Raw genomic sequence first — 24,301 nt, 5'->3', positions numbered from 1 at the left:
TGGTACATTGGGGGGCTTTGTGAGCAGGAAAGTACAAGCGCAGGTGTAGTTATTTTTGTATATATAATCAAGGCGCGCGTGACCATAACGTGCACTAATAAACTTGAGTCTGCTTTCCATCTCGTTCCGCTCGCGAACTCCTTGGGCAACTACCTGTATGACATTACTGTACCAACACGTTCTCTCGCGTTCCAACTCAACCTGCCTCCCCTCCTCCCTCACTAGGCCGGAGTTGCTGCGGGTATCCGCGGCTCTCGGCCCTCTCTCCCGTTCCCGTTCCCCGCGAGCAGCAAGAACCTCCAAAGTTCTCGTGTTGCATCACGAGCACCCTCTATAGCTCATTCTACACAAAAGATGTGGGCAAGTACCCAAGGGGCCAATGCAAAAGATGTTGAGTGTAATGCAAAAGATGTTGAACCTGGTATAATTGTTGAATTTCTCATTGGATTTGAAGTATATGACTAAGCTAATTACATAATCAGTGATAGGAATTACCTTTTCTTCAGGGTGAATATGCGGTATGTAATATTATGGTCCTAATAAGCCAAAAACAAGGAAACCAATAATCACTTACATAACATTGATCTAGCTGTACACAGTGATCAAACTTACTGATGGCCATTAGAAATCGTTCCACATTAGTCAACTTAGCTAAATGTTATCAATCCCATCACTGATACCACTCTACAGGGCTTAAAATTAAAGAGATATCATTACAGAAAATACTTGTTGGGCCATTGCCCTCATCTTTTGCATTACCCCTCTGGGCACTGGCCCACATCTTTTGCATAGATACAGCTATATGAGCTGAAATACACGGAGGGACCGACCTAGCAGGGGAGGATCCAAAGAGAAGAAACTCTAAGGGTCCGCCTGCTAGAGCGCCAACTATATACTGGTCGTCTGTAACTGCCGACGTAGAGCGCAGAAGGCCTGAGCGGCGTCGCAGGCTCTGTCCCAAGGTGATCGTTGGGAGGGTCTTGACGGATCGGTGATTGTGCGGGCGAAGGAGGCTGTGGACGATGGTCGGGGTGGGTCGGAGCGTCCCGAGGGGGCGCCGGTCGGATGCGCCTCGGATGCGTTCGGAGGGTCCGAAGGAGGCCGAAGCGGGGGTTCCCCTGACACCCGTCACGCACTAGTGTTGGTAACAGATAGACGCCAGGGTAGTTCTATTTCAGTTGGCGGAAGCTCTCCTCCAATGATCTCTCCACTGTATCCAATCTGTTTTCAACCTCGCCATGTTGTGATTAAGGGGGAGCTGAAGGGGAATGGGAATGGGAGGGAGGCAGAGGAAGTGTTGTTTCTGATATACATTAACATATATTGAGTTTGGCAGCAAGGTATGCACACACCTGAATCCTTGAGTATGGTCTCCAAACCCTGCACTCTCTTCTCCAGTACCTTCACATGTCCTTCCTGCACCAGCAGTCGGTGGAGTTTGCGGCCCTTCCGCATTAGGTGTTGCGCATTTGGAAGTGGAATGTCTGCAAGAGGTGGGCAGGAAGTGAGAGAGGCGGGTGTGAGTGTCGGCTGTTTCAAAAGACGTGCGGGCGTGGCGTCGAGCCATTGCGGAGCCCAACTCAACGCCAGGGGACTGGGGAGGAGTGTTAGGAGGTTAGGAGTAGCACCTGGCCCGCAAGAGATGTACAATCATTCCCTCTGGAGAGGCCAGGGTGTCCGATCACCCCTTTGTGGGCCCGCATATATAAGCACGATCGTGTACACTGCACTCTATCGCTTAGATCGTCTAAAGTACCGCTTCTCTCCATGCAAGGAGGTATTGCCGACTCATTGGGCCCGAAATGACCTGATTCTAACCTTTGACAACCGACCATAACAAGCGACCGTGTTAACAGGCCCTTTCAGTTCAATTCTACCCCCGCTCACTCTGCTTGCGGGCCCAAAAATCCGTCTGTTCTGTTCTGGGCACATGTTCTTAGGAGAACCCTTGCACAGCCCGACCTAAAGCCTGACAGAACATAAAAGTGGAAATATGGAGTAAATGAATTGCTAAAGCTGGTGGCAAACCTGTGCATACATTCACACGACCTCTGCTTAATATAAGAGTAATTTATTTCATTTACAATCAAGTTCATCAGTGATGATCAGCACATCAATTTTATTTGGTATGCCGGTGATAGCCAGCCACAAAATCTTAATGATATCTGTCAAATTTGACAGATTTTGATGCTTTGGATGCAAATAGAGGTAAAAAAAAATTACTTTTTTTGGTACATTGATTATAGGCATATAATCAATTGAAAGTGGCCCCGTTTATTCCGGAACTCCCGCAGTGTCTTATACCACTCATCACACTCCCATGAACCTTCTCAAACACCATTGTGTCCAGCCTGCACCCATGCCACGCCATGCCCATACTCAATTTTTTTTTAAAAACTTCAAGTTGTTGATGGAGTTTTTTTCCAAGAAAAAATGTGAAGAAAAACTTGTGATTATTCTCCTTAGAAAAAACTTTGCTTTTCTTATGTGGGCCTGTTTAAAAAAAATAATAAATCTCACAGATATTAGTTGAGTGAACAAGATTGTGGCTGCGCCACATACTATATACAAGAAACAGGCAGTTTTCTGGTAAGATTTTAATTTGGTCCGATTTGAGGCGACGATGCTTGTCATAGCAGTAGAGTATGCACATTTGATGTGCGGTCTGTGCTATATTCATAATAACTCTGCAGCTGCTCCATTGACATCTGCATCCAAAGGTTAGTACTGCAAGTCCTTAAGTATTCTGCCTGTCAGTATTGTCTCGTTAGCATAAGGATGAACCAAGTCCTGCATAGTTCACTCAGCCTGTCAATAGTGTCAAGAAGAGAAATACACGAGCACCAGAAAAGGCCTCTCAGAAGACTTAAAGTGGAGGTTCCCCTAAGGGAGTAATTTGCTTTTCTCTTTATGATAATTATAAATAATAATTTAAAAGGTCTATAGTGTAAAAGTATCTAAGCTCTAGGCCATGAACAAGCTCATAGACATCAATCTGCGGTTGCATCCCAATAAACAACATCACTTGTACTATCAGAGGTATCAGAATTATCATACACATCATAGTAATTTGCTGGAGTGTGTCAGGGGGAAACCCTGATGCCGTCACTTGATCCCATCAAGCGCCGCGTCTCCGCTCGCGTCTCCGCGTCTCCGCTCGTGTCTCCGCGTCTCCGCACCCTGACACTCTCCCTCCACTGCCCACACCACATCCCACATCCAGTGATCCCCAGTCTTCGACTTCCCTGGCCACCCCTTTCCGGGAGTCTCTCCGCCGGCGGAGTCACCATCAGGGATCACTAATGCCATCGGAGACCTCTCCGGATGTGAACGCACCACTTCCCTCTGAGACCTTGAGCCTATGGCCTTCTAGCCTCTCCGGGCTGTTACTTATCAAGGTCTCCTTACGATCTCTACCCGCTGGACCTCTTGGGTGTCCCCAACCTATGTCAGCGTTCGGGCTTATGTTCGGATGGCTGAGCCTCGCCATGGCTCCGCTCTCCACTCCGCCACCACGGCCCCCGTCATCGGGTCTTCCCCTGGGTGAGGCCTACTGCCGTTAAGGCTCGTGCCTACTGCAGCGCCCCAGGCTGCACGCCCTCACACCTCCACCTCTCTGGAGACGTCCGGGGACGTCTCCGAGTGACCCCTGTCGCTACCCTCCAGTGGTCATGGCTGGCCGCCATTCCCATTGGTCCTCTCCGACACTCCCCGGCCCTTGGGCTAGACCAGACTCCTTCCCTTTCCGCTCCACGCCTTCCCTCTCCGTTTCCGGCCGTCACGTCACGGTCACACACCCGGAGTCGATTCCGATTCCGGTTCCGACTCCGGTTGTCACGGTCACGGTCACAAGCGGAGACGCTCAGAGGCAGCCTGGACCTCCCGAAGCCCTTCTTAGGCCTTCTAAGGATGCCTGGGCTCCTCCCTTGGCATCACGGTCCCAAACCTGCCTCTCCGGAGCTTCAAGGGCTACTCGACACTCACCTAGGGTCCATTAGCGACACCTGACTTCTCCCATGCGTCGTTCGTCGCTATGCAGTCACTCTATCATTACTCCGGTCACTAGTATATAGTAGTGCACCTGAGCAGAGGGCTCCTTGGCTTGTTCTCTAAGGATTCCCCCTCTGCTCAGGTGAGTCTGTAGCGTCCCTTCCTGTTGTAGTAGTTCACTAAGGATTCCCCCTCTGCTCAGGACTCTGATTTCGAGCCTCGCGAGGTTGCCCTTACAGAGTGCTAGAAAATTCTATGCCACAAATTAGATCACATATAGTGCAAATCAATGGTTTATGTGGTGTCAAGACATAGCTTCCCATCTCCGGTTGAAGCAGAAGTGACCAGATGGTGCTTTATGTCACTGCTTTGTAAATGACTGGATATTCTTTCTTGGCGCCAGCATTGAGTAAAATGAATATGGCACTGATTTTAGCACCTAAATGAGAATTCCTAGAATGTGAGGCAGCAAGCAGAGCTGTTCTATACTTTCCACTAACTAAATTTACCTGTGCACCAGCACTAAGTAGAAGTTTGAGATGCTCTGTGTCTCCTCTATATGCAGCGGCCTGGAGAGCTGTTCCATGCTCACCAGCAACCAGATCCACCTGTGCATCTGAGTTAAGAAGAAGCTGGACAGATTCCAGTTGTCCTTCCAATGCAGCAGCCTGAAGAGCAGTGCCATAGTATCCATCAACTAAATCCACCTGTGCACCAGAGCTGAGTAGCAGCTGGAGAGTTTCTGTTCCCCACCATGATACAGCAGCAGCCTGGAGAGCTGTTGCATAGAAGCCAGCAACCAAATCCACCTGTGCCTCTAAGTTGAGCAGAAGCTGAGCAATTTTTGTGCGTCCTTTGTGTGCAGCAGCCTGCAGAGCTGTTCCATAGTAGCCACCAACCAAATTGACATTTGCACCTGAGTTGAGCAGCAGCTGGACAATTTCTGCTTCCCCCATATATACAGCAGTCTGAAGAGGAAATCCATAGTGGCCACCAACCAGATTGACCTCCGCACCTGAATTGAGCAGCACCTTGACAATTTCTATTTCTCTCACATATATAGCAGTCTGCAGAACACTTCCATAGTAACCAGAGATCAAATTGATCTGTGCACCTGAGTGGAGTAGGAGTTGAACAATTTTTGTTTCCCTTGTGTATGCAGCTGCCTGCAGAGCAGATCCATAGTATGTAGGAGCAACTAAATCCACCTGTGCACCTGATTTAAGCAGAAGCTGGACAGCATCTGTCTGTCCATTCTGTGCTGCAGCCTGGAGAGCACTTCCATAGTGACCAGCAATCAAATCTACTAGTGCACCTGAGTTGAGCAGCAGTTGAAGAGTTTCTGTATGTCCCTTAAATGCAGCAGCCTGGAGAGCTGTTCCATAGTAACCAGCAACTACATCTACCTGTGCATCTGAGTGGAGTAAGAGCTGAAGAGTTTCTGTTTTTCCTGTGTATGCAGCTGCCTGCAGAGCAGATCCATAGTATGTAGGAACAACTAAATCTACCTGTGCACCTGATTCAAGTAGAAGTTGAACAATATCTGTGTTGCCACATAGTGCTGCTGCCTGGAGAGGACTGCCATAGTAGCCAGCAACCAAATCTACCTTTGCATCTAAGTTGAGGAGAACCTGAACAATTTCTGTATATCCCTCATATGCAGCAGCCTGAAGAGCTGTACCATAGTAACCACCAACCAGATCCACATATGCACCTGAGTGGAGTAAGAGCTGAATAATTTCTGTTTGTCCTGTGCATACAGCAGCCTGTAGGACTGTTCCATAGTAGCCAGCAACCAAATTGACCGGTGCACCTGAATTGAGTAGGAGCTGAACTATTTCAATGTTTTGCTCATATACAGCAGCATGCAATGGAGTTCCAAAGTAACCAGCAATCAAATCCACCTGTGCACCTAAGTTTAGTAGGCATTGAACAGTCTCTGTCCGAGTCCTTCCCATGTATGCAGCAGCCTGGAGAGCTGTTCCATCTCGACCCACAATTAAATCCACCTGTGCACCATATTTTACCAGAAGCTGTATAATCTCAGGATATCCTGCATATGCAGCAGCCTGAAGGGCTGTATAATACTTTCCAGCAACCAGATCTACCTGGGCACCTGAGTCAAGCAGAAGCTGAACAATCACTGTTCTTCCTTTCAATGCAGCAGCCTGGAGAGCTGTTCCATATTTGCCTTCAATTCTGTCTATTTGACAATCCTGCTCTATCAGAAATTGGACAATTCCTTTATTGCCACTCCATGCAGCTGCATGTAATGCAGTCCCATAATGTCCATCAAGAAAATTTATTGCACCTTGCCTATCCTTTGAAAATAATGTTTTAAACAGTTCTTCATGACCTAATAGAGCAGCAAAAATTATTGCTATATCTGGCCCCTCCATACTACTTGAGAGATGCTCTGATAACTGAAGCAGATTTCCAAATACTGCAATAGCGATGGCCAAGTCCGGTTCGGTCCGGTTCTTGGCCATTTTTGGCCGAACGCCGTGTCAGGGTTCGGGTCGGGCCAACGGGCCCTATACGGCCCATCGGGCCCTCACCACCCTTAGAGCCCTAGGGCTTGACAAGCCCTCATAATTCACAAGCTCAAAGCAATGAGCAACAACACTAATATCCCAGAGAAGGGACATAATCACGGATCGCGCTTTAGTCAGCCATCAAGCCATCATGACCCGCCATCAGGGATCATGATGCGCCGCCGGACGCCCTTGACAGCGGGCCCAATCGGCCCTAGACAACCACAGGGTCCAGGAGGGAGCTCCTTACTGTTGCATTGCCAAACACTCCTTAGTGTCGACTTTGGCATGGCTCCTTTCCAGAGGAATGGTCCCTGGGCTCCTAGCGGAGCGACCAGGGACGACCAGAGACATCCCCTGCTCCCTTCTGATCGACCCTCAGCGGGCCCGATCGGCCCCTAGCGCCCACAGTATATAAAGACTAGAGTATTACTCCTGTACCTTAGGTTTAGCATTGAAGTCTCTTCCTTTGAACCCTACTCCGGCCTGGTCCCCTAGAGCGGGGTTGCTGCAACCATACCCCGGGAAAGGGGCGTCTAGACGACTTCCAACACCCAGGCTAGCTTGCCTCATTGACCTGAGCCCTTGGTTGGGCTGGACAGCTCAGGCTCTTGTCTCTTATGTTCACCCTTGTCCTAGCCACTTCTTCCTGCTCTCTGGCCTCAAGCTCTGGGTTCCCCTGGTACGGGGCGATGGGAGGGTGCGGGCCCGATCGGGCCCGCATGTCACGCGTCACACCGCGCCGTCACGCGGTGTCTAGGAGCCACAGCGACTCGTTACTCCAGGAAAGGAGATATGTCGCCCCTTGGACTGGCAACCCTTCTCAAGCGCTCCAGGGGTCTCGGGCCCGCAGCCCCTGTTGCGGGGCGACTCCCCTCGACCCCCGAACCGTCGGGCGTGACCGCGTTACGTCACGCCCCGCCCGAACGGCTTGTTCAACTGGCCCAGCCTATGCCTTGCCCTATGTCTTGGGCACCAACTCTACTAGGCAGCGATCTTTGGCTATGGACTCGTTCCCTTCAGCAGGGGTAGGAAACTCTAGACGACTACTCGTATCCTGTGACACCGCTGTCACACAACGTGGCAGGGGCGTCTCGAGTCGCCCCGAGCTGTCCCTACCCTGCTCTCTATTGCAGCAGTGGCCCCATCTACGCTGCCTGGTTGCCAACCACCCAGCTATGGGGGTTGAACCATCTTTCCCACACTTGTCAGGCTGGCAGGAGACCGTCACGTGGGCCCGGGCCGGCCCTGTTCCTGACACGCCGGACCGCCGGTTCGGTTCAAAATCGGATTTGGCCGAACGTGAACGCCGAACGGCGGTTCGAACCGGCCCCGAACTGGCACTTTTTAGCCCAAAATGGCCGAACCTGGCCGAACCGAGGGCCAGGTTCGGTTCGGAAACGGCATTCGCCGAACCTGAACGCTGAACGCGGGTTCAGTCCGGTCCGGTTCGGGTTCGAACCGAAATCCCGAACCGGACCTGGCCATCGCTATACTGCAACAGAAAGAGGTGTCAATCTTAAATCTATCTTTCTCAAATTACGCCATGGCACTGACCACCATTGACCATACACCAGTCTTTTTGACAAATAAATGATGTGTTCTATACATTTGATCAACTCAGATTGAAGTACTACTTCTGCTGAACCCTTTGCATGGAACAGAATATTTTGGGCATATTCAAACAGATAGTAATCGTCTATATTTCGCTGAGCAGTCAGGGGGACCAGTCCCAAATAGATACACAAGATATGTGTGATCCTGATATGCATATCTGAAAATGGGGCATATTTGATTTTCTCTAGAAAGTCCTGGGCTGTATAGTGCACAAGCCGTATATCTGAGGACTTGTCCTGGATAATGAGCCCACCACATATCTTGATGATATAGCCAATTCTAACCAGCTGCTTAGAACTAGGCAGTTGTGTAGTTTTTGTTGTCATAGCAAGTGCTGTCTGCAGTTCAGATCCTGTCAGTGGATATCTGGCATGTGAAACCCATCCCAGAGCAAGCATTGCAAGCTCTGCTTGCTTTGCTGGTTGATGCTTGATATGCTCTATGGTTCGGCTATATCCAATGTCCAGATCATCTGGCAAATCATCCAGTGCTTGCTCCAATGCCTCCACTGTTAGCACAGTACTTAAAAGCTGGATGTGTAGCTGGACCATCAGGAACCTAGAGATACCTCAGCCTGTTACATATTTATATATGCATAAACTTACATGCCATTAGCCTTGATAATCATTTTGTTAATCACTTCCTCTCTAAGATCAATATCTTCAGACAGAAACTCCCTAAGAGTTTGATGCTGGTCTATCTCTGCTGTGACATATGATTTTATATCTTCTTCATTTGCCTGCAATGCTATCATAGTCATTGAATACTGGGAGGGCAGAACTAGATGAGGCCTTGACATTATCATCAAGTTCACATTCCCTCCAAACTGGAGAAATTGTGTGAGTAATGGATGATATTCACCATGCTGGTATTCATCCATTGCATCCACCACAATATAGACAATTCTGAAAGTAGCTGATAGTGAAGAAACAAGCTTTTGGATCTCAGATAAGCTGGGATGGGTGCCCTTTTCCCTATGGGAGTTGTAGAGATCTCTGGCCTGTAAGATATCCTTATTTATCTTGAGCTGTCTCCAGATAGCTGCCACAAGATTCTTTTCAGTTTGGATCTCTGTCTCCTTGAAGTTCAGATAAACTGCAGCCACTCCAATTTCAGAATCCAGCTGTTGAAGCTGGGAAAAATAGTCCACCACTTTAGATCTGTAAACAATTTCTTAGTATATATGGTCCAGTCAAATCTGGAATATTACGCCAGCACTGTTTTCCCCATTCCAGCTGGTAACATAAGTAACTACTAGTCTAAAATATATCTTGTTGACTCACGGATGCCTGTACACCAAAGTATGCTTCCTGTTGTTGATTTCCATTTCACGAATTCTGGATGCTCCAACAGCCAGTCTCCAGTGTTCTTCTTCCTGATCTCAGAGATAGCCTGATGCCGAAGGAAGAAGTTGATTGGCGAGATCCAGTTGATTAGATACATGTCTTCTTGGACTGTGATAGCTTATAATTATGGCATAACACTTGCTGGAGGTGGACCTACACTCTGTGTTTGCTGCACCATGTATGCTATACATTTTAGGTGAGATTGATAGAGCAAGTTGAACACTAATACACACTGGGTATAGTCTCCAGTCACATAGATCTGTGGGCCATGACCATCACCTCCATGACCCCCATTCAGACCACCACCTCCACCAGTTCCACCTGCAGCAATCACTTCAAATGCGGCCCTAAGCCAGGGCAAGACCATACCTGCGACATTGACGACAGACATTGCGGGGGTATGAGAGGATGCTGGTCAAGAGCAAGATGCAATGCGCATGGGAGTCGGGGCTTCCGCAATGAATTGGCTTGATGCTGCGAGGCAAAGAAGCAACACATCTGACCAATCACACGTGTCCGACATTGATCCGAGGGTCTTTGATTTGACAGGCCTTGATCTTCTCTCTTGACCTTCGCCGTCACTTACTTTGCCCGCTGGTCGAATGAGGGGCAAGTACGGTGCCTTCCGCGGCGCCGACGGGTCAACCGCCTCCGAGTGGCGCCCACTGCTCGATGGCGCGCCTGGGAGATGAGCTCGAGAGAAAACTTGAACGTGCGTGTGCCTCTCTCTGTTGACGGCCACACACCGCTGATGTGGTGGTATGCTCCTAGGAAAAGGACGCACACCGAGGGCGATGAGTGCCCGAAATCTGCTGCTTTCCTGCTTCGCACTGCTGGTGTATCCCTCAACCGAGTGCACACACGCGACCAAGCTTAAGGCACGACGAGAAAGGCTGGTGCTTACACTCTCCGCTACAACGCGTCCGCTCGATATATCGCGTGTGTCGGTTACGGTGTTGGACCCCCTTTTGGTAGTGTCATATCGAAGGAGGCCGGAGACCGGCCGGCTCCACTTTGCGTCTTGGACAAGTTTCCCTGCCAGCGTATCTGGGTTCGAGCCGAGGTAGACCCGCGGCAAGTGTTCGCGGCTGCTCGGATGCATATTGGGGTCTGTTTCTGTTTCTTTTTTCTGGTCGAGTTTGCACTGGTGGCCGACGCGCGAGCGCCGGGCGGGCTTGGGACTGCGTTGGCGGGGACTCGAAGGGGGGGCGGACCTCTTGGACTAGCAGCGGGACTCGGAAGTCGTGTCATCGTGTCTTGTCTTCACGACGCAATCGATGGGGTTGCAAACTTGTCGAATACAGCCCTGGGCGGAACCCCTGTTGCGCCCGCGGCCGCGCTGTGGTGCCTCTTTGCTTATCACGGCTTGTCGTTGAGAGCTTGCAAAATGACGATTCGTTGGATCCGCGGGGGACGCACGGACGAAATGTTGCGTTGCGAGGGCCGAGTGCGGCCAGATCAGACGCTGGGTTATGCATGACTTCGGTCTTGTCGCTGAGTGAGCCATGGGTATATCACGCCCCGGTCCGACTAGCGCCATGGCCAGGCACCAGCCCAGCCCGCAACGGGTAGATCGATAGCTATCGTATCATGTGCGATATCACTATCGCCATCGCTCTGGCTTGCTTCCGGAGGACGACGCATGCGCACCCGCGGGCGGGAGCTACAACACCACGGCTTAGCCCAGGGCCGCCGCCGCCCAGCTGCAGCGCGTCGACGCTTCCTAAGTTCCTTCCTCCGCTCGCCGCCCTCCGCCGCGCGACCCGACCCGGTGATCTGCGCAGTGGCGCCAAGCGGCATCACCAAGGGGACACGTGCACGTGCCACGGGCGTGCTTACTGCACCCGGCGATCGCTGGTCATATGCTGCTGCGTCGGCTAGCGGCGATCTGCGTTCCTCTCTCTCTCTCTTGTCTTCCACCACCTCCACCTTCCTTTACCGCGCCGCCGCTGACCCCCAAGTAAAGGCAACGATGTCCGCGCCCGGCCCGCCGCCGCCGCCGCCCGACCTCGCCGCGATGTGCGTCTTTGCTGTTGACCGGGGGAAAGGAAAGAGATGACGTATGTGGCAGAACGAGCGCGACGCTGGTCGGGTCGCTGCTGAACTTTATGCTGTACGGCGCGCTCGCGGTGCAAGTCTGTGCGTGTTGCTTTTGTGTTTGACAAAACAAGAGGCTGACAGGGTTAAGATGTTTACAACATCTGCTTCCCGACAGACCGCGCGCCGATAAAGTACCTCGGTGCGCCCCCTTCCTTCTCTCCAAACTACGTAAGCTCACGTGCCCAGTGTACACGGTCTTCGCCCTCCAAACGCTGTGCCTCGCGCTGAACGGGGCAGACGCGCAGTTCTGGTACGCGGCGCATTTCGGGGACCTGCGGGCCTTCGCGGACGTGCGCTTCTCCGCGTTCTACACGCCGATCATGGGCTCGCTCGTCGCGCTCGCCGTCCAGCTGTTCTACTGCGTCCGCATCACGGTGTTCCGCACCGGGAGCCGCGCGGTGCGGGGGGTAGTAGGGGTAATCGCGCTGGCGGCGGTGATGCAGGCGGTCGGCGGGATGGGCGGGGGAATTAAGGCGTATGTCGCGGGGAATCAGGAGCACGACCAGGCGCGGACGGTGCTCGTATACGTGCGTTACCAGTCCTTACCTATGGATACCGGCTTACGAAGACAGATGTGGCTCGTCGGCGACGCGGTCGCGGACATCCTCATCGCGGTGACGATGACGCACATCGTGTGTCCCTTCCCTTACGTTCCGGAGGGAAATGCTGACGTCAGTCCAGCTCCGCCAAGCGACCGCGGAGAGCACGAAGCAGATCGTGCGCGGCGTCGTGCGGCTCGTGATCGAGACCAACGCGCTGTCCAGTGCGTCCCTCCCTCCTCTCCATTCACCGCTCACGTCAGCAGCCACCGTCGCCCTCCTCGGCCTCATCCTCTTCGCCGGCGTCCCCGGCACGACCTACTTCATCGCCCCGTGCGTCCGCTTCCCCTTGCTTTCCCTCCGATTTACCCACTGTCGCAGGACGATGATCCTCCCCGGCCTATACGCCAACACGCTGCTCGTCGTCCTCAACAACCGCGCCTTCGCGACCGGCGCCGCCGTCCGCGCGCTCACCCGGCCCGGCGCCTCCGGGTCCGCCTCCGACGACGTGCGCCTGACGCACACGGACACCGCTTCCGGCGCCGCCAGCCGCGCGCTGGAGGCGAGCCGCACGCGGAGCATGCGCGTGCAGAGTGCGAGCCGGCGGCTCCGGTCCGACACGCTGCAGCCCGTGCGCCGGCCGCGCGGCGCTTCTGACGCCGGTATCGGGCCAGAATCCCCGCCGCCGCTGCCAGATAGGGACGCGCTCGGGTCGTTCGTCGCGGCGCCGAATCCCCGAATGCGACGGGACAGGGACCCGCTAGACACGGGGTTCGAGCCAGAGTACGACTACGACGAATACGATCCGGAGAGCGGCGCATATGTCGACGACCGCGCAGATGCGCTCAGCCTGGACGACGTCGGCGCGTTCGTCGCCGTGCCGGGCTCGCCGGGCGCGGTACATGCCTCGCCGCCGGGGCCGGTGAGAGTGCGCGGTGTGTCTTGGAGCAGCGGCGCGGGGAGCTCCGTGACACGGGCGAACTCGGGCGGGTCGGGGTATCCGGTGCGTGTTTATTTCGTTACTTGGGGAGGGGCGGTGGCTGATGGTGGAATAGGACCGCGAGCGGGGCGGTAGTACGAAAGGCAAGACGTGGCTCGAGCCGTAGCAGGATGTCTGTGTATTGAATGTTTCACTGAACTAATTCTCTCTTTTGTGGGTTTCCCGATGTCACATGTGTGATTTCGTCCTGCACGTATGGACCTCTAGATTCAACACTGCATCGTGGGATTTTCAGATGACGTATGTGTATCACTGATGGGATGCAATAAGCGTCTTTTCACTTGACTTTCACCTCCACCATCAAGGGGGGTTCAAGATCCTTATCAGGCACATGGGGTAGGGGGGAGGGGGGGGGGTCCCCAGGGGGTAAAAAAAACTTTTTGTATTTAAAAGATTTGAGCCTTATATGGGTGTAAAGACACTGGAAATATAGTGTATAGACTCTACTTTCTATAGTTCACAACTCTCATACTTATATCTATATACTTTCAGGCCCATGAGCTTGGATAGCCCACTCTGTCATAGGCCCATCATCAGGTAATGGATGAGAGGTGAACATGTTGAAGAATTAATATGGCCTGCCATATGTGTTTGAAGGTTCCAGGTACATACATACATACACATATATACATACACATATATAAAAAATTTTGCAAAAAAAAGTTTCACAAGAATAAATTTTTATCCAACCTTTTGATCACATCAGTGGTCATATGACGCGAATCGTGGGAACATATTACCCGATATGGCAGGAGGGGGGGTCCCCCAGGGGTCGGAAAAAAACTTTCCGACCCTATATCCATGATTCGAGACTTGAACCCCCGTTGTCCACCATCATGCCTATCCACCCCTGCTTTGCGCCGTCAACCCTGCGCAAGCTGCCTGTCGTTCTACGTGTTTGTCCGAGTCACCCACTCTATACTGGTAGTTGACCTACCTCTTCTTCTGGGGCAAAGCACTGGATGCACTCCGTGGCTCGACACAACAGCTTGTCTTCCTGGCTTAGGCTACCGCCGATAACAGGCTCCATGCAAGCGCAAAAGTATTGCTGGCGCCCGGTCTTTTACGGCACACTTGATCCTAGCGGCATTCCCGCGCTGGAGACCCTCGATACCACGCCTGCACCTGCGCTGGAAGTGATGGCCGCCCGCCTGCTGGTGTCTTTACCCGCCTGGGGGTCCATCTTGTGTGTCAGAGATGCTTTCCCGCTCGCCGTCGTGCCCAATCTCTGGGAACGCATCTGGGCCTGGCTCCAGTTCCTCGACACCGCCCACCCACACCTGCCCCTCGCGCTGGGTGTCAGCTTCGCGCACTCCCCCTCTGTCGCCTTCTACTCCGCAGCGATGGACGTCCTCTGCCAGCTGCTCAACATGACATGCCAGACACCCGCTGCTCACGACACCCTCATCGCCACGCCGGAGCTCTTCCCCTTCCTGGGGCACGCCTGGCGGGCACTCACCGACGTCCCCGAGCAGCACGGCATCCCTGCTTTTTCCGCCGCCGCGATGATGGCCATGCCCCGGGCGGGCCCCGCTACCTCCCCGAGCTGATCCGCGGCGTGGGCGGGCCGGCAGCATTTGTTGCCGCGGCCGTTGCGCAGTGGACGCACACCTGCCGCACCACGCCGGCGCCGCGCCGCACGCCGAACACGCCGTCGCTCTATCTCCCCGCCCGCGATGCTCATCGCGGGGACGGCGTCGGCCCCAGCCTGGCGCAATCCCAGCACGCAGTCCCCGCGACCGCGCGGATCGTCCCCCACGATGGACGTCGCAGTCGTCAGTGCCGGGTCGTCCATTGAAAGGGTCGTCCTGAGCGAGCTCAAGCTTAACAACCGGGAAGACAGGGTGGAGCTTGGAGTAACGGGGGGGGAGGTCGAGCTTGTAGGCACCTTTGCTAACCTCTGCGAGCACCTTGAACGGTCCGAGGCGCTTGTGGGAGAACTTCTCGGAGGGCCGAGTCGTTCTGATGTCAGAAGCGTCCAGCCAAACCTTATCGCCAACTTGAATATTCGGAGCGTCCGAACGTTTCCGATCGTAGTACTGTTTATACTCGTCTTTGGCTTTAACGAGCGCGGCCTTTGCCTCGGAGACGCCGTTAGCTATCCGATCGCGAAACTCGTTCACCGACTCCAACTCTGAGCAGGCGCCTGGCTCGAAACCCATTCGGGGGAGCCGACCAGTGTCTGTCACAAAGGGTACCTGTTGAGTGGAGGAGTGAACATGGTTGTTATAGGCGAACTCAGTGGCGGGGATAAGCTCGTCCCAGTCGTCTTGTTGGTAGTTGGTGAAGATCCAGATGTACTGCTCGAGCTCTTGGTTAACGTGTTCGGTTTGTCCGTCGGTTTGCAGGTGGTAAGCCGTAGAGGTGGCCGGTTTGACGCCAATTAAGCGCCAGAGTTCGCGCGTGAAGTCAGCGATGAACTGCGAACCACGGTCCGAAATGTACTTCTCGGGGGGTTCCGTGGTGCCTCCAGACATTCCGATAGTACAACCGGGCGGCTCCGACCGTGTCTATTGTCGTATGGCACTCGGTGAAGTGGGCGCGTTTGCCAAGAGCGTCGACGACTACCATGACCGCGTCGTACCCCGTGAGCCTCGGGGAGCTCGACGATGAAGTCCACCGTGACGGTGTGCCAGCGTTCGGGGGGGACTTCGGTCGGGTGTACAAGTCGCAGGTCGCGACGTAGCGTCCGATATGGCGGGACATCTGTGGCCACCAGTAGTTGTGCGAAACCAGCTCTAGGGCTTTGAACCGACCGGGCGTGTCCGCCCCAGCCTGGCGCAATCCCAGCACGCAGTCCCCGCGACCGCGCGGATCGTCCCCACGATGGACGTCGCAGTCGTCAGTGCCGGGTCGTCCATTGAAAGGGTCGTCCTGAGCGAGCTCAAGCTTAACAACCGGGAAGACAGGGTGGAGCTTGGAGTAACGCGGGGGGGGAGGTCGAGCTTGTAGGCACCTTTGCTAACCTCTGCGAGCACCTTGAACGGTCCGAGGCGCTTGTGGGAGAACTTCTCGGAGGGCCGAGTCGTTCTGATGTCAGAAGCGTCCAGCCAAACCTTATCGCCAACTTGAATATTCGGAGCGTCCGAACGTTTCCGATCGTAGTACTGTTTATACTCGTCTTTGGCTTTAACGAGCGCGGCCTTTGCCTCGGAGACGCCGTTAGCTATCCGATCGCGAAACTCGTTCACCGACTCCAACTCTGAGCAGGCGCCTGGCTCGAAACCCATTCGGGGGAGCCGACCAGTGTCTGTCACAAAGGGTACCTGTTGAGTGGAGGAGTGAACATGGTTGTTATAGGCGAACTCAGTGGCGGGGATAAGCTCGTCCCAGTCGTCTTGTTGGTAGTTGGTGAAGATCCAGATGTACTGCTCGAGCTCTTGGTTAACGTGTTCGGTTTGTCCGTCGGTTTGCAGGTGGTAAGCCGTAGAGGTGGCCGGTTTGACGCCAATTAAGCGCCAGAGTTCGCGCGTGAAGTCAGCGATGAACTGCGAACCACGGTCCGAAATGTACTTCTCGGGGGTTCCGTGGTGCCTCCAGACATTCCGATAGTACAACCGGGCGGCTCCGACCGTGTCTATTGTCGTATGGCACTCGGTGAAGTGGGCGCGTTTGCCAAGAGCGTCGACGACTACCATGACCGCGTCGTACCCGTGAGCCTCGGGGAGCTCGACGATGAAGTCCACCGTGACGGTGTGCCAGCGTTCGGGGGGGACTTCGGTCGGGTGTACAAGTCGCAGGTCGCGACGTAGCGTCCGATATGGCGGGACATCTGTGGCCACCAGTAGTTGTGCGAAACCAGCTCTAGGGCTTTGAACCGACCGGCGTGTCCGGCGACTTGCGTATCGTGGCAGAGCTCGATGATGCGCCTCCTCAGGTCCTTGTCTTTGGGTACTACGACCTTGCCGCGGAAGTACAAGAGATCGCCCGAGACGGCCCACTCGTCCGAACATGATGAGCGGGGGGCCCCGAACTTGACCTCGGACCTTCAAGAGTTGCCGGGCCGCGAGCGCGACGGGCTCCTCTAGGTCAGGCTCACCGGATAGCGCTTCCTTGATGTCGTGGACAAGTTCGGACCCCGGCCCAGAGACAGTGACGGCCTCAAGCGCGCGAACGTGGAAGAGCTCAGGGCGCAAGAGGGTGATGTCCGAGTTGTCTTCAGAGATGCCGTGGTCAGGCCGGCGGGAGAGAGCATCGGGGCGGCCCATCTGGCGACGCGCAGGGATTTTTGATACTTTCCTTCTAATATGAATTGACAGTCAGGTATACCGTCACTTCATATTAGAAAGGATATGTGGGCGGAGACGGATATCGGAGACGGATGCCGGAGTCGGCACGGATATAACAGTATCCCCCTCTTGCATTTCTTGCCCACAAGAAACAGGAGCAATGGTCGTAGAGGTAGGAGTCGGAATCAGAGAGAGTCGGAGTCAGAGAGAGTCGGAGTCAGAGTTGGACTTGTGAAAATTTTGAGTCGAAGGCCGGAAAGGCCGAGATCACCGAGGAAGCCGGTGAGAATGTGATAATAGCAAGAAGGACGGAAAAGGAAACGGGTGACAAGAAGCACGTCACCGGATTGACATCAATCTCTCCATCTTTTACCCACACCACCATGTCGCAAGACAGCGAGAAGATCGACTACGTGCCAAACCTGTTCGCAGAAGACGTCGAAGCGGTATCGACGATATCGGAGACGGAGAGGGTAGGGGATTGGGTGGATGAGGAGGTAGCGCGGGCCCTGGCTGACGTCCTGCCTGATGGGAGTCTAAACCCACAGGTGGAGATGCGGGGGCAGATGGATGACCTGCGGAGAGAGAACGAGGTTCTCCGACAGCGCGCACGGCATGGAGTCCCTGTGCCACCTACACAAGATGGGGAGTCGCTCGCGTACGACCCAAAAGACCCAGCGAACCACGAGCGCATATCGGAGTCGTCATCCGAGCGCGGATCAATCGTGGCACCGCTGCAGTACAACGAAGAGGAGATGGCCGAGCAGATCTCACTGGGTTACCGTGAGCATCAGTGCCGAGCCGAGGAGCAGGAGCGGGCCGAGACTAGGCGGAGACGGAAAGAGGAAGCGAAAGCGGCGAAACAGAGGCGCCGAGCCGAGCAAGCCCGAGGCCGAGTACAGGCTAGGCTATGCCAGGGTCTAGGCCCGCTTACACGTGGTGATCGCGAGGCCGCCGAGGCCCAGATCATTAGCCAAGTCGAGGCTCGAGGCGAGAATCCCGAGAACGCCGAAGAAGCCCAGACCGATGGGTCAATTGCGGGAGTCGATGAAGAAGGCGAAAGTAAGTGCCAAAAATGATTTTGAAATATAATCCTGACCCGATTTGGCAGAGAAATGCCTCAAATGCGTCAAGGCTGGCGTCTTGTGCGTATGGCGCGTGCCGAAGGCCAATACCACCTGGCACGGCAAGATGTCATGTGAAAGGTGCCGAAAACTCAAAGCACGCTGCGAAGACGGTACCCCGCCCCTGCGTTTCCGCAAGGACGAGAAGGAGGCCGGGATGACCAAAGAGAAGGCGAAGAAAAAGACGGCTGCGGGGCCATCGAAGGTCCGACTGGTGCCAAGAGCGGTCGAGGAAGAGGTACCTGCGGAGACACCTGCGGAGTCGTCGATTCCGACGCTCAGCAACGCGGCGCTTTCCGCGGTACTGGCCGACCTGTTGGTACGTCAAAACCAAGACCACGAGCAACTCGGCCGGTTGGTCATGGGGTTGCAGAACCTTGGCCGCGAGATTCGCCACAACGTCGGGCGGGGTCAACTTGGCAACAACAGCGCAAGAAGTGGCCGAACACGTACAGGGTATCGAGAAAACCCTCGATCACTGGGATGCGTTCATTCAGGAGGAAGGCCATCGATGGCGGACTCGGGACAGGGCGGACTCGGAGTCCGTGGACGCAGAAGGCGAGCCATACGAGGAGGAAGGGAAAGAAGTCGAGGAAGATGATGCGATGGATGTGGACGAGGAGCTCCCGGCGAAGGTTGACAAGGGAAAAGGGAGAGCCGAGTAGCGGAGTCGGAGACGCCTCGGGGCGGAATCGAAAACAAGACGATATTAGAAGTATAATGTAAATAGAATTATAATTTCCTTATCTCGAAAATCCGGAACGGAGTGAGATTGAGTTGAGTGATGTTAATCCAACTTAGGCTTGTTGGGGTATTGACGATGGAAGGATTCAATATACTCTTCAGCTTCCAAGTCAGGTGCACCAACCCAAGTGAATTGTTCATCAGTGTTCTCGTAACCAAGCCATTCGACCAGGTAGCGGAGTCGAGCCGGACCCTTGAAACGGCGATCAATCTTGGAGTCAACAATCTGTTTGATTTCGAAGTGTTCTTCTCCATCGACTTCAATTGCCGCAGGTCGTGGCTCTTCGCGACCAGGGAATTTGTTGGGTGTGTGGATTTCGATTTGGGAAACGTGAAAGACGGGATGAACTTGAGAAAGGGATTTCGGGAGACGGACTTGATAGGACGCAGCACTGGGCTTTCCGATGATCTCGAAGGGACCAAAATGCGTTTCCGAGAACTTCGGAGACGGACGCTTGGTCTTGATGTACTTGGTCGAGATAAAGACTTCGTCACCAATAGACGGAGACGGATCCGGAATGCGTTTCCGGTCCGCAGTCTCTTTGTATTGCTCCTGAGCATACTTGATCTGTTCCTTGAGGAACTCGTGCAGCTCTTGGAGATCGACGATGTAGTCCTTAGCATAAACATTAGCCACATCACGCTCTGGATGAATCGTAATAGAGGGATCGTAGCCTTTGTTCGCGAAGAAGGGTGAAATGCCAGTAGAAGCGTTAGGAGCATCATTGAGTGCGAACTCTGTGATCGGCAGTAACTCGTGCCAATCATCCTGTTGGTAAGAACAATAGATGCGAATATATTGCTCAACAGTTTGGTTCATGCGCTCCGTTTGCCCATCAGCAGAAGGATGATAACCCGAAGTGTAGTGGAGTTCCATGTTGGGTAGTTCTCCAAGGGAACGGAAGAAGGAGGACACAAATTCCTTTCTGCGGTCAGAAGTGACGTGGGATGGGACTCCGTGTTTCGAGAAGACGTGAATGAGGAAAAGTCGAGCGAGCTCCGGAGACGAAATATGAGTGTCGCACGGAATCAAAATGACCACCTGCTAATCCCAAATATCTACTCTAATTAGAGTAGATGATATCAAACTCCCTATGTTGCAGTAATGTACAGAATATATCTGCCATAACTTGAATAACTTTGCAGCATAGCAGCATACTTTTATCTCAGTGCCTATGCTGCAACTATAGTACCTATGCTGCAAATAAAGCTTCACTTATAAGGTCATAACACCTATACTACACCTCTGATACCTTTGCTCTGATAATATCTGGTACCCTATTATCTTCTAACCCAGTCACCAGATGAACCAAAAAAGGAAATTTTTTCGAAAATTTCTGACAAATACAATACTTGGCTTACTAGTCCCATGCCCCACGCTCCTCTTCATCCAACCCAATACCAGCCAAGTAGTAGGTGATATCAGATATATATGCATCGTGCGCGCGTCATCTCCTTCATCATCCGAGTCCTCGTCATCAGGGTCATAGCCCTGGATATCTGGCATGCTATCCGCGTCATCCACCGGCAGCGTATACAGAATGTCCACATCCAGGTCCATCATGTCCGGCACCACCGAAGGTCGTACGGCATCACCGTAGGCGAGTGACCCAGTAAAGCCATCTTGTTTGGCTAGAGCTTTGAAACGATCCCTGTGTGTTTCGTCGAAACGGTGTCGGAGAGATGTGTACTCTGCCAGTTGAACAGCAAGGAGAAGGTCTTGCTGCGCTTGCTCAGGCGATTTTCCGGACAAATCCCGCAACGAAGCCTCCACACCCTTCAAGAACTCGTAGTTATCCCGCATCCAGGTCATCAACCGACGGATTTCCACATTCAAGCGCAGAATTTCCTCCTGAGCCCGCAGGGTTTTGTAATAGCGATGCATAAGGTCACAATAAACGGGCCGCGCCCATCGTTGTTGCTGTACATTGTGGGTACTATCACGTAGCAAGTTGAACTCGGAAAGGAAAGTGTGTGTTGCAACGTCCTTCCATTCAAGTGTGGGTTTTGGCGGGTCTTGCAAGACTGCGAGTAGATTGTATTTCTCGACAGCTGCTCGGACGGTCTTGGAACGGACTTGAATAGACTTTCCCAAATGAGTCCGCATTTTGTAACCTTCGTGCAAGCATCAGATCTGGATGTCTTTCACAGAAAAAGAAACCCACATGTCTCCGAACGATGTAGCTTCGACAGCTCCAAAAGCCTCTGTACAACCAACAACTCCAGATGATCTACTGTTTGACGGTATTGGAGGGCTAGAGCATCCTTCTCCGCTTGTTGGTACTGGGTGTCGTCAACTTTCCATCGTTGAACGATGTCCAGTTTAAGTTCAAGCTCTTCGACAGCCTTGGTGTCCCGCTCCAGCTGATCAGTAGCATGACGTTCTTGGATCTGCGCCTTCGTTCGCCCTGGTACATAGTTGGCATCATCGGCCTGCGCTCGACGGGGCGGCACTGCGACATTCTCGCAGAATAAGAACTGAACTAGTGTGAGTATGGCTAGAGCACTGTAATAAGAACATACGTTGATGATTCCAGTTTTTTGAGTGACTTGATATACCGGGTGGTATCTGTCTCCATCGGCTTAGCGCTCTCTTTCAACTCCAATAAATGCTTCTTCTCCTCCTCCAGTGCTTGATCGAAATCCGACACGTCATCGATACCCTCCTGTGCCATCAGGGCGCGAAGACTTGACTCGTCGTCCAAGATGTCGAGGGCTTGGTTGTAATTATCACAGATGAATTTGCCTGACTTGAGTTGAGACAATGAATTGAATGAAAGAGAGCACACGTACTCAGGTTCGCACTTGTTTCAAACCCGTCAACGTGTTTGAAATATGTGGTGATCTCTTGCTGGCGATGGAAAGCGCTTGAGTTACGACACGCTCGAGCAAGTGCATTAGAACGCGAAAAGAAACACTCTAATGTCTCGAGGTCCTCCAGTCCCAAACCCTCAATATAGCTCGCCAGGAAGGCCAGTTGGCAGAGGCGGTTATGGGCATGTCCGTGAAAGGTGCCGACAAGACAGCGGAAGCCCTTGGCAGCCGCCAGATCGGCCAGGGGGCTGTTGGCGATGGTCTTCTCCAAGTTACACCCAACATCATAGCCTCCTCCTCCGTCTTCGTCGTCTATCAGCAGAAGAATGGTCTGAACAACCGCGAGAGCATATTTAGCACTAGAAGGTTTTCAGCACAATAGCAACAACGAAGAAGAGAAAAACAAGTACAGTTCTCCACTCTGTACCATATCCGCAGCCACCATAACATAGCCATGACGACAAAGGGACAGAAATATCCCAGTCTTGTCAAACATCCCCCACATCTTCGCGGTAACATCGTTCTTGATGTTTTTCCATCGCTCGGCGCAGGGGTTACCGGGACCGTGAGACCAGAACAACAATATTAGCTGGATGATCTCCATTATGAGCCATAACAAACCTCGTCCTTGGTTGCCATCCTACCGGAGGGTGTTTTTGCAAACTCGTCGACCCGTCCACGCGGAATATAGTAACCGTTGCTCGCATCACGCGTATCAGGACGCTCCTTGCTTCGAAAAGATTCGCCGTCTTCGTTGAGCTCCTTCCTCGCCACCCTCTTCAAAGAATTGTTCCCATCCATCGAGAAAAGGAAGCCAAATGTGAGCTTCGGCTCATCGCTGAGCTTGTATGTACAGGCCGGACAGACATTTTTAAGGCGCCAAGCTCCGTTGTTGCGTCCGAGGACGGCAAGTACTTTGGCTTCTGCTCGTTGTCGTAAATCGAGTAGAATGTCATAGGCGATAGAGAATTGCTGAACCAAGTAAGGCCGGGGGGGAACCTGAGAAGTACAAAGTAAGTAGTGAACTTGTAGGAGAGAATGAGATAGACGCACACCGTGTAAATCGTTCAAAGTCTGAACGAAGGCATTGATTGTGTATTGAGGGCATCGGGCGTGGGCGACGCGATAAAACTTCAGAGTTTTGAAGGAGATTGCAAGGCTGGGAGACCATGGCGCGCATGGAATAAGCCCTTGAGCAATGAGCGCTGACGCGATGCCGCCAGCACTGGGGTCCAGCCAGATCTCTTGATTATATTTGGTTTCTGCCAAGAGTGAGCTTTTGGATGAACAACATAGTAGGGCGTACCAAACATTTCGATGACGGTAAGACGGTACAAGTCAGCATCCTCCTGGTTGGGTAAGGGCGTAGTCGATGGGTCATCAGCACAAAAACGGAGATATGCTTGGAGCATCTGCGGCGCTTGAATCGCAAATGCGTCCACTCGAGTTTGTGTCCGTTCTCGACGAGTTCGCCAGTCGTGGTATCGAGCTCTAAGAAACATCAATGACAGTAAAACCACGAGGTATCGACTAACCGGGAAGGCTTCGTTTGCTCCAAAAGCCCCTCTACGTCCTCAAAATCTCCTCCAGCATGACTTATCTCTGCTCTGCGAGTACCATCCAGCACGTCGGCAATGCTCGTTATGTTTTCTTGAGACACAAGATCAGACGCATCGAATTCGTCGTCATTTGCAAGGTTTTGAAGGGTCCTGAGGGTATCCAAAGAGCCGGAATCCATGACTGTGAGTAGGTAAGTGTACGGTTTTGGAATATCGATGAAGAGGCGAACTTTCTCTGTCTGCTTCCATCGCCTTTGCCTGGTCAATACGATACTTCTTGATAGCGCTGGAGTTGAGGAAACGGCGTTCAGAGACGGCAGAGGAGAAGATGCCCGAGCTAGGATTCGAGCTGCCCAGCACCGTTAACCGGGCAGACCGAGCAGCAGACCGTCGCATGGTTAGAGGTGGCTCATGTTTGGTCGTGTTGACAGTGACGGTGTGACACTGCTTCTTCCATGACTCGTTCCCGCCATTTGTCTTCACCTTCTCGTCTGGGTCAACCAACCTCTTCCAGCATCCCTGATTGTTGACTGTTCTGCTGCGCAAATGGTATGTACCCTCCTTTACTCCTCTCTGCCTTGTCGCCTTGTCTGACTCCACCTGTCGCAGCCACTTCGTTTCTTATCGGCTTGCGACGACCACCCTCTGCGACGCTCAAGGGTTTAAAGGTATGTTATCCGCTGCTTGCACACTCCTGCAGCGGTT

At 53.1% G+C, this 24,301-nt stretch overlaps 3 protein-coding genes across 3 annotated transcripts; 1 reads left to right on the top strand and 2 right to left on the bottom strand.

Annotated features, from left to right (window-relative positions):
• Nucleotides 1-8,157: 8,157 nt before the first annotated feature.
• On the bottom strand, nucleotides 8,158-9,878 carry MIND_01264800 (Ankyrin repeat-containing protein; the record flags this gene model as incomplete). Its single annotated transcript, XM_037369130.1, has 8 exons — nucleotides 8,158-8,173; nucleotides 8,211-8,699; nucleotides 8,747-9,301; nucleotides 9,352-9,376; nucleotides 9,425-9,595; nucleotides 9,645-9,670; nucleotides 9,721-9,808; nucleotides 9,857-9,878. 8 exons carry the CDS (start codon nucleotides 9,876-9,878, stop codon nucleotides 8,158-8,160), a joined length of 1,392 nt encoding a protein of 463 aa, XP_037214336.1.
• A 1,251-nt stretch (nucleotides 9,879-11,129) lies between these two features.
• MIND_01264700 (uncharacterized protein) lies at nucleotides 11,130-13,232 on the top strand (the record flags this gene model as incomplete). Its single annotated transcript, XM_037369129.1, has 8 exons — nucleotides 11,130-11,506; nucleotides 11,559-11,626; nucleotides 11,676-11,726; nucleotides 11,774-12,114; nucleotides 12,160-12,219; nucleotides 12,269-12,459; nucleotides 12,508-13,129; nucleotides 13,182-13,232. The coding sequence occupies 8 exons, from the start codon at nucleotides 11,130-11,132 to the stop codon at nucleotides 13,230-13,232; spliced, it is 1,761 nt and encodes a 586-aa protein (XP_037214335.1).
• A 7,288-nt stretch (nucleotides 13,233-20,520) lies between these two features.
• On the bottom strand, nucleotides 20,521-23,992 carry MIND_01264600 (uncharacterized protein; the record flags this gene model as incomplete). The annotated part of the gene is made up of 6 exons (XM_037369128.1): nucleotides 20,521-21,338; nucleotides 21,389-21,701; nucleotides 23,091-23,299; nucleotides 23,344-23,528; nucleotides 23,573-23,777; nucleotides 23,827-23,992. The coding sequence occupies 6 exons, from the start codon at nucleotides 23,990-23,992 to the stop codon at nucleotides 20,521-20,523; spliced, it is 1,896 nt and encodes a 631-aa protein (XP_037214334.1).
• Nucleotides 23,993-24,301: the final 309 nt, after the last annotated feature.

This window comes from Mycena indigotica, assembly GCF_014461135.1.
Source record: "Mycena indigotica strain 171206Taipei chromosome Unknown Mind.scaff0013, whole genome shotgun sequence".
Lineage (NCBI taxonomy): Eukaryota > Fungi > Basidiomycota > Agaricomycetes > Agaricales > Mycenaceae > Mycena > Mycena indigotica.
The sequence above is the reverse complement of the archived record's forward strand: the minus strand, read 5'-3'. Positions and strand labels throughout refer to the sequence as shown.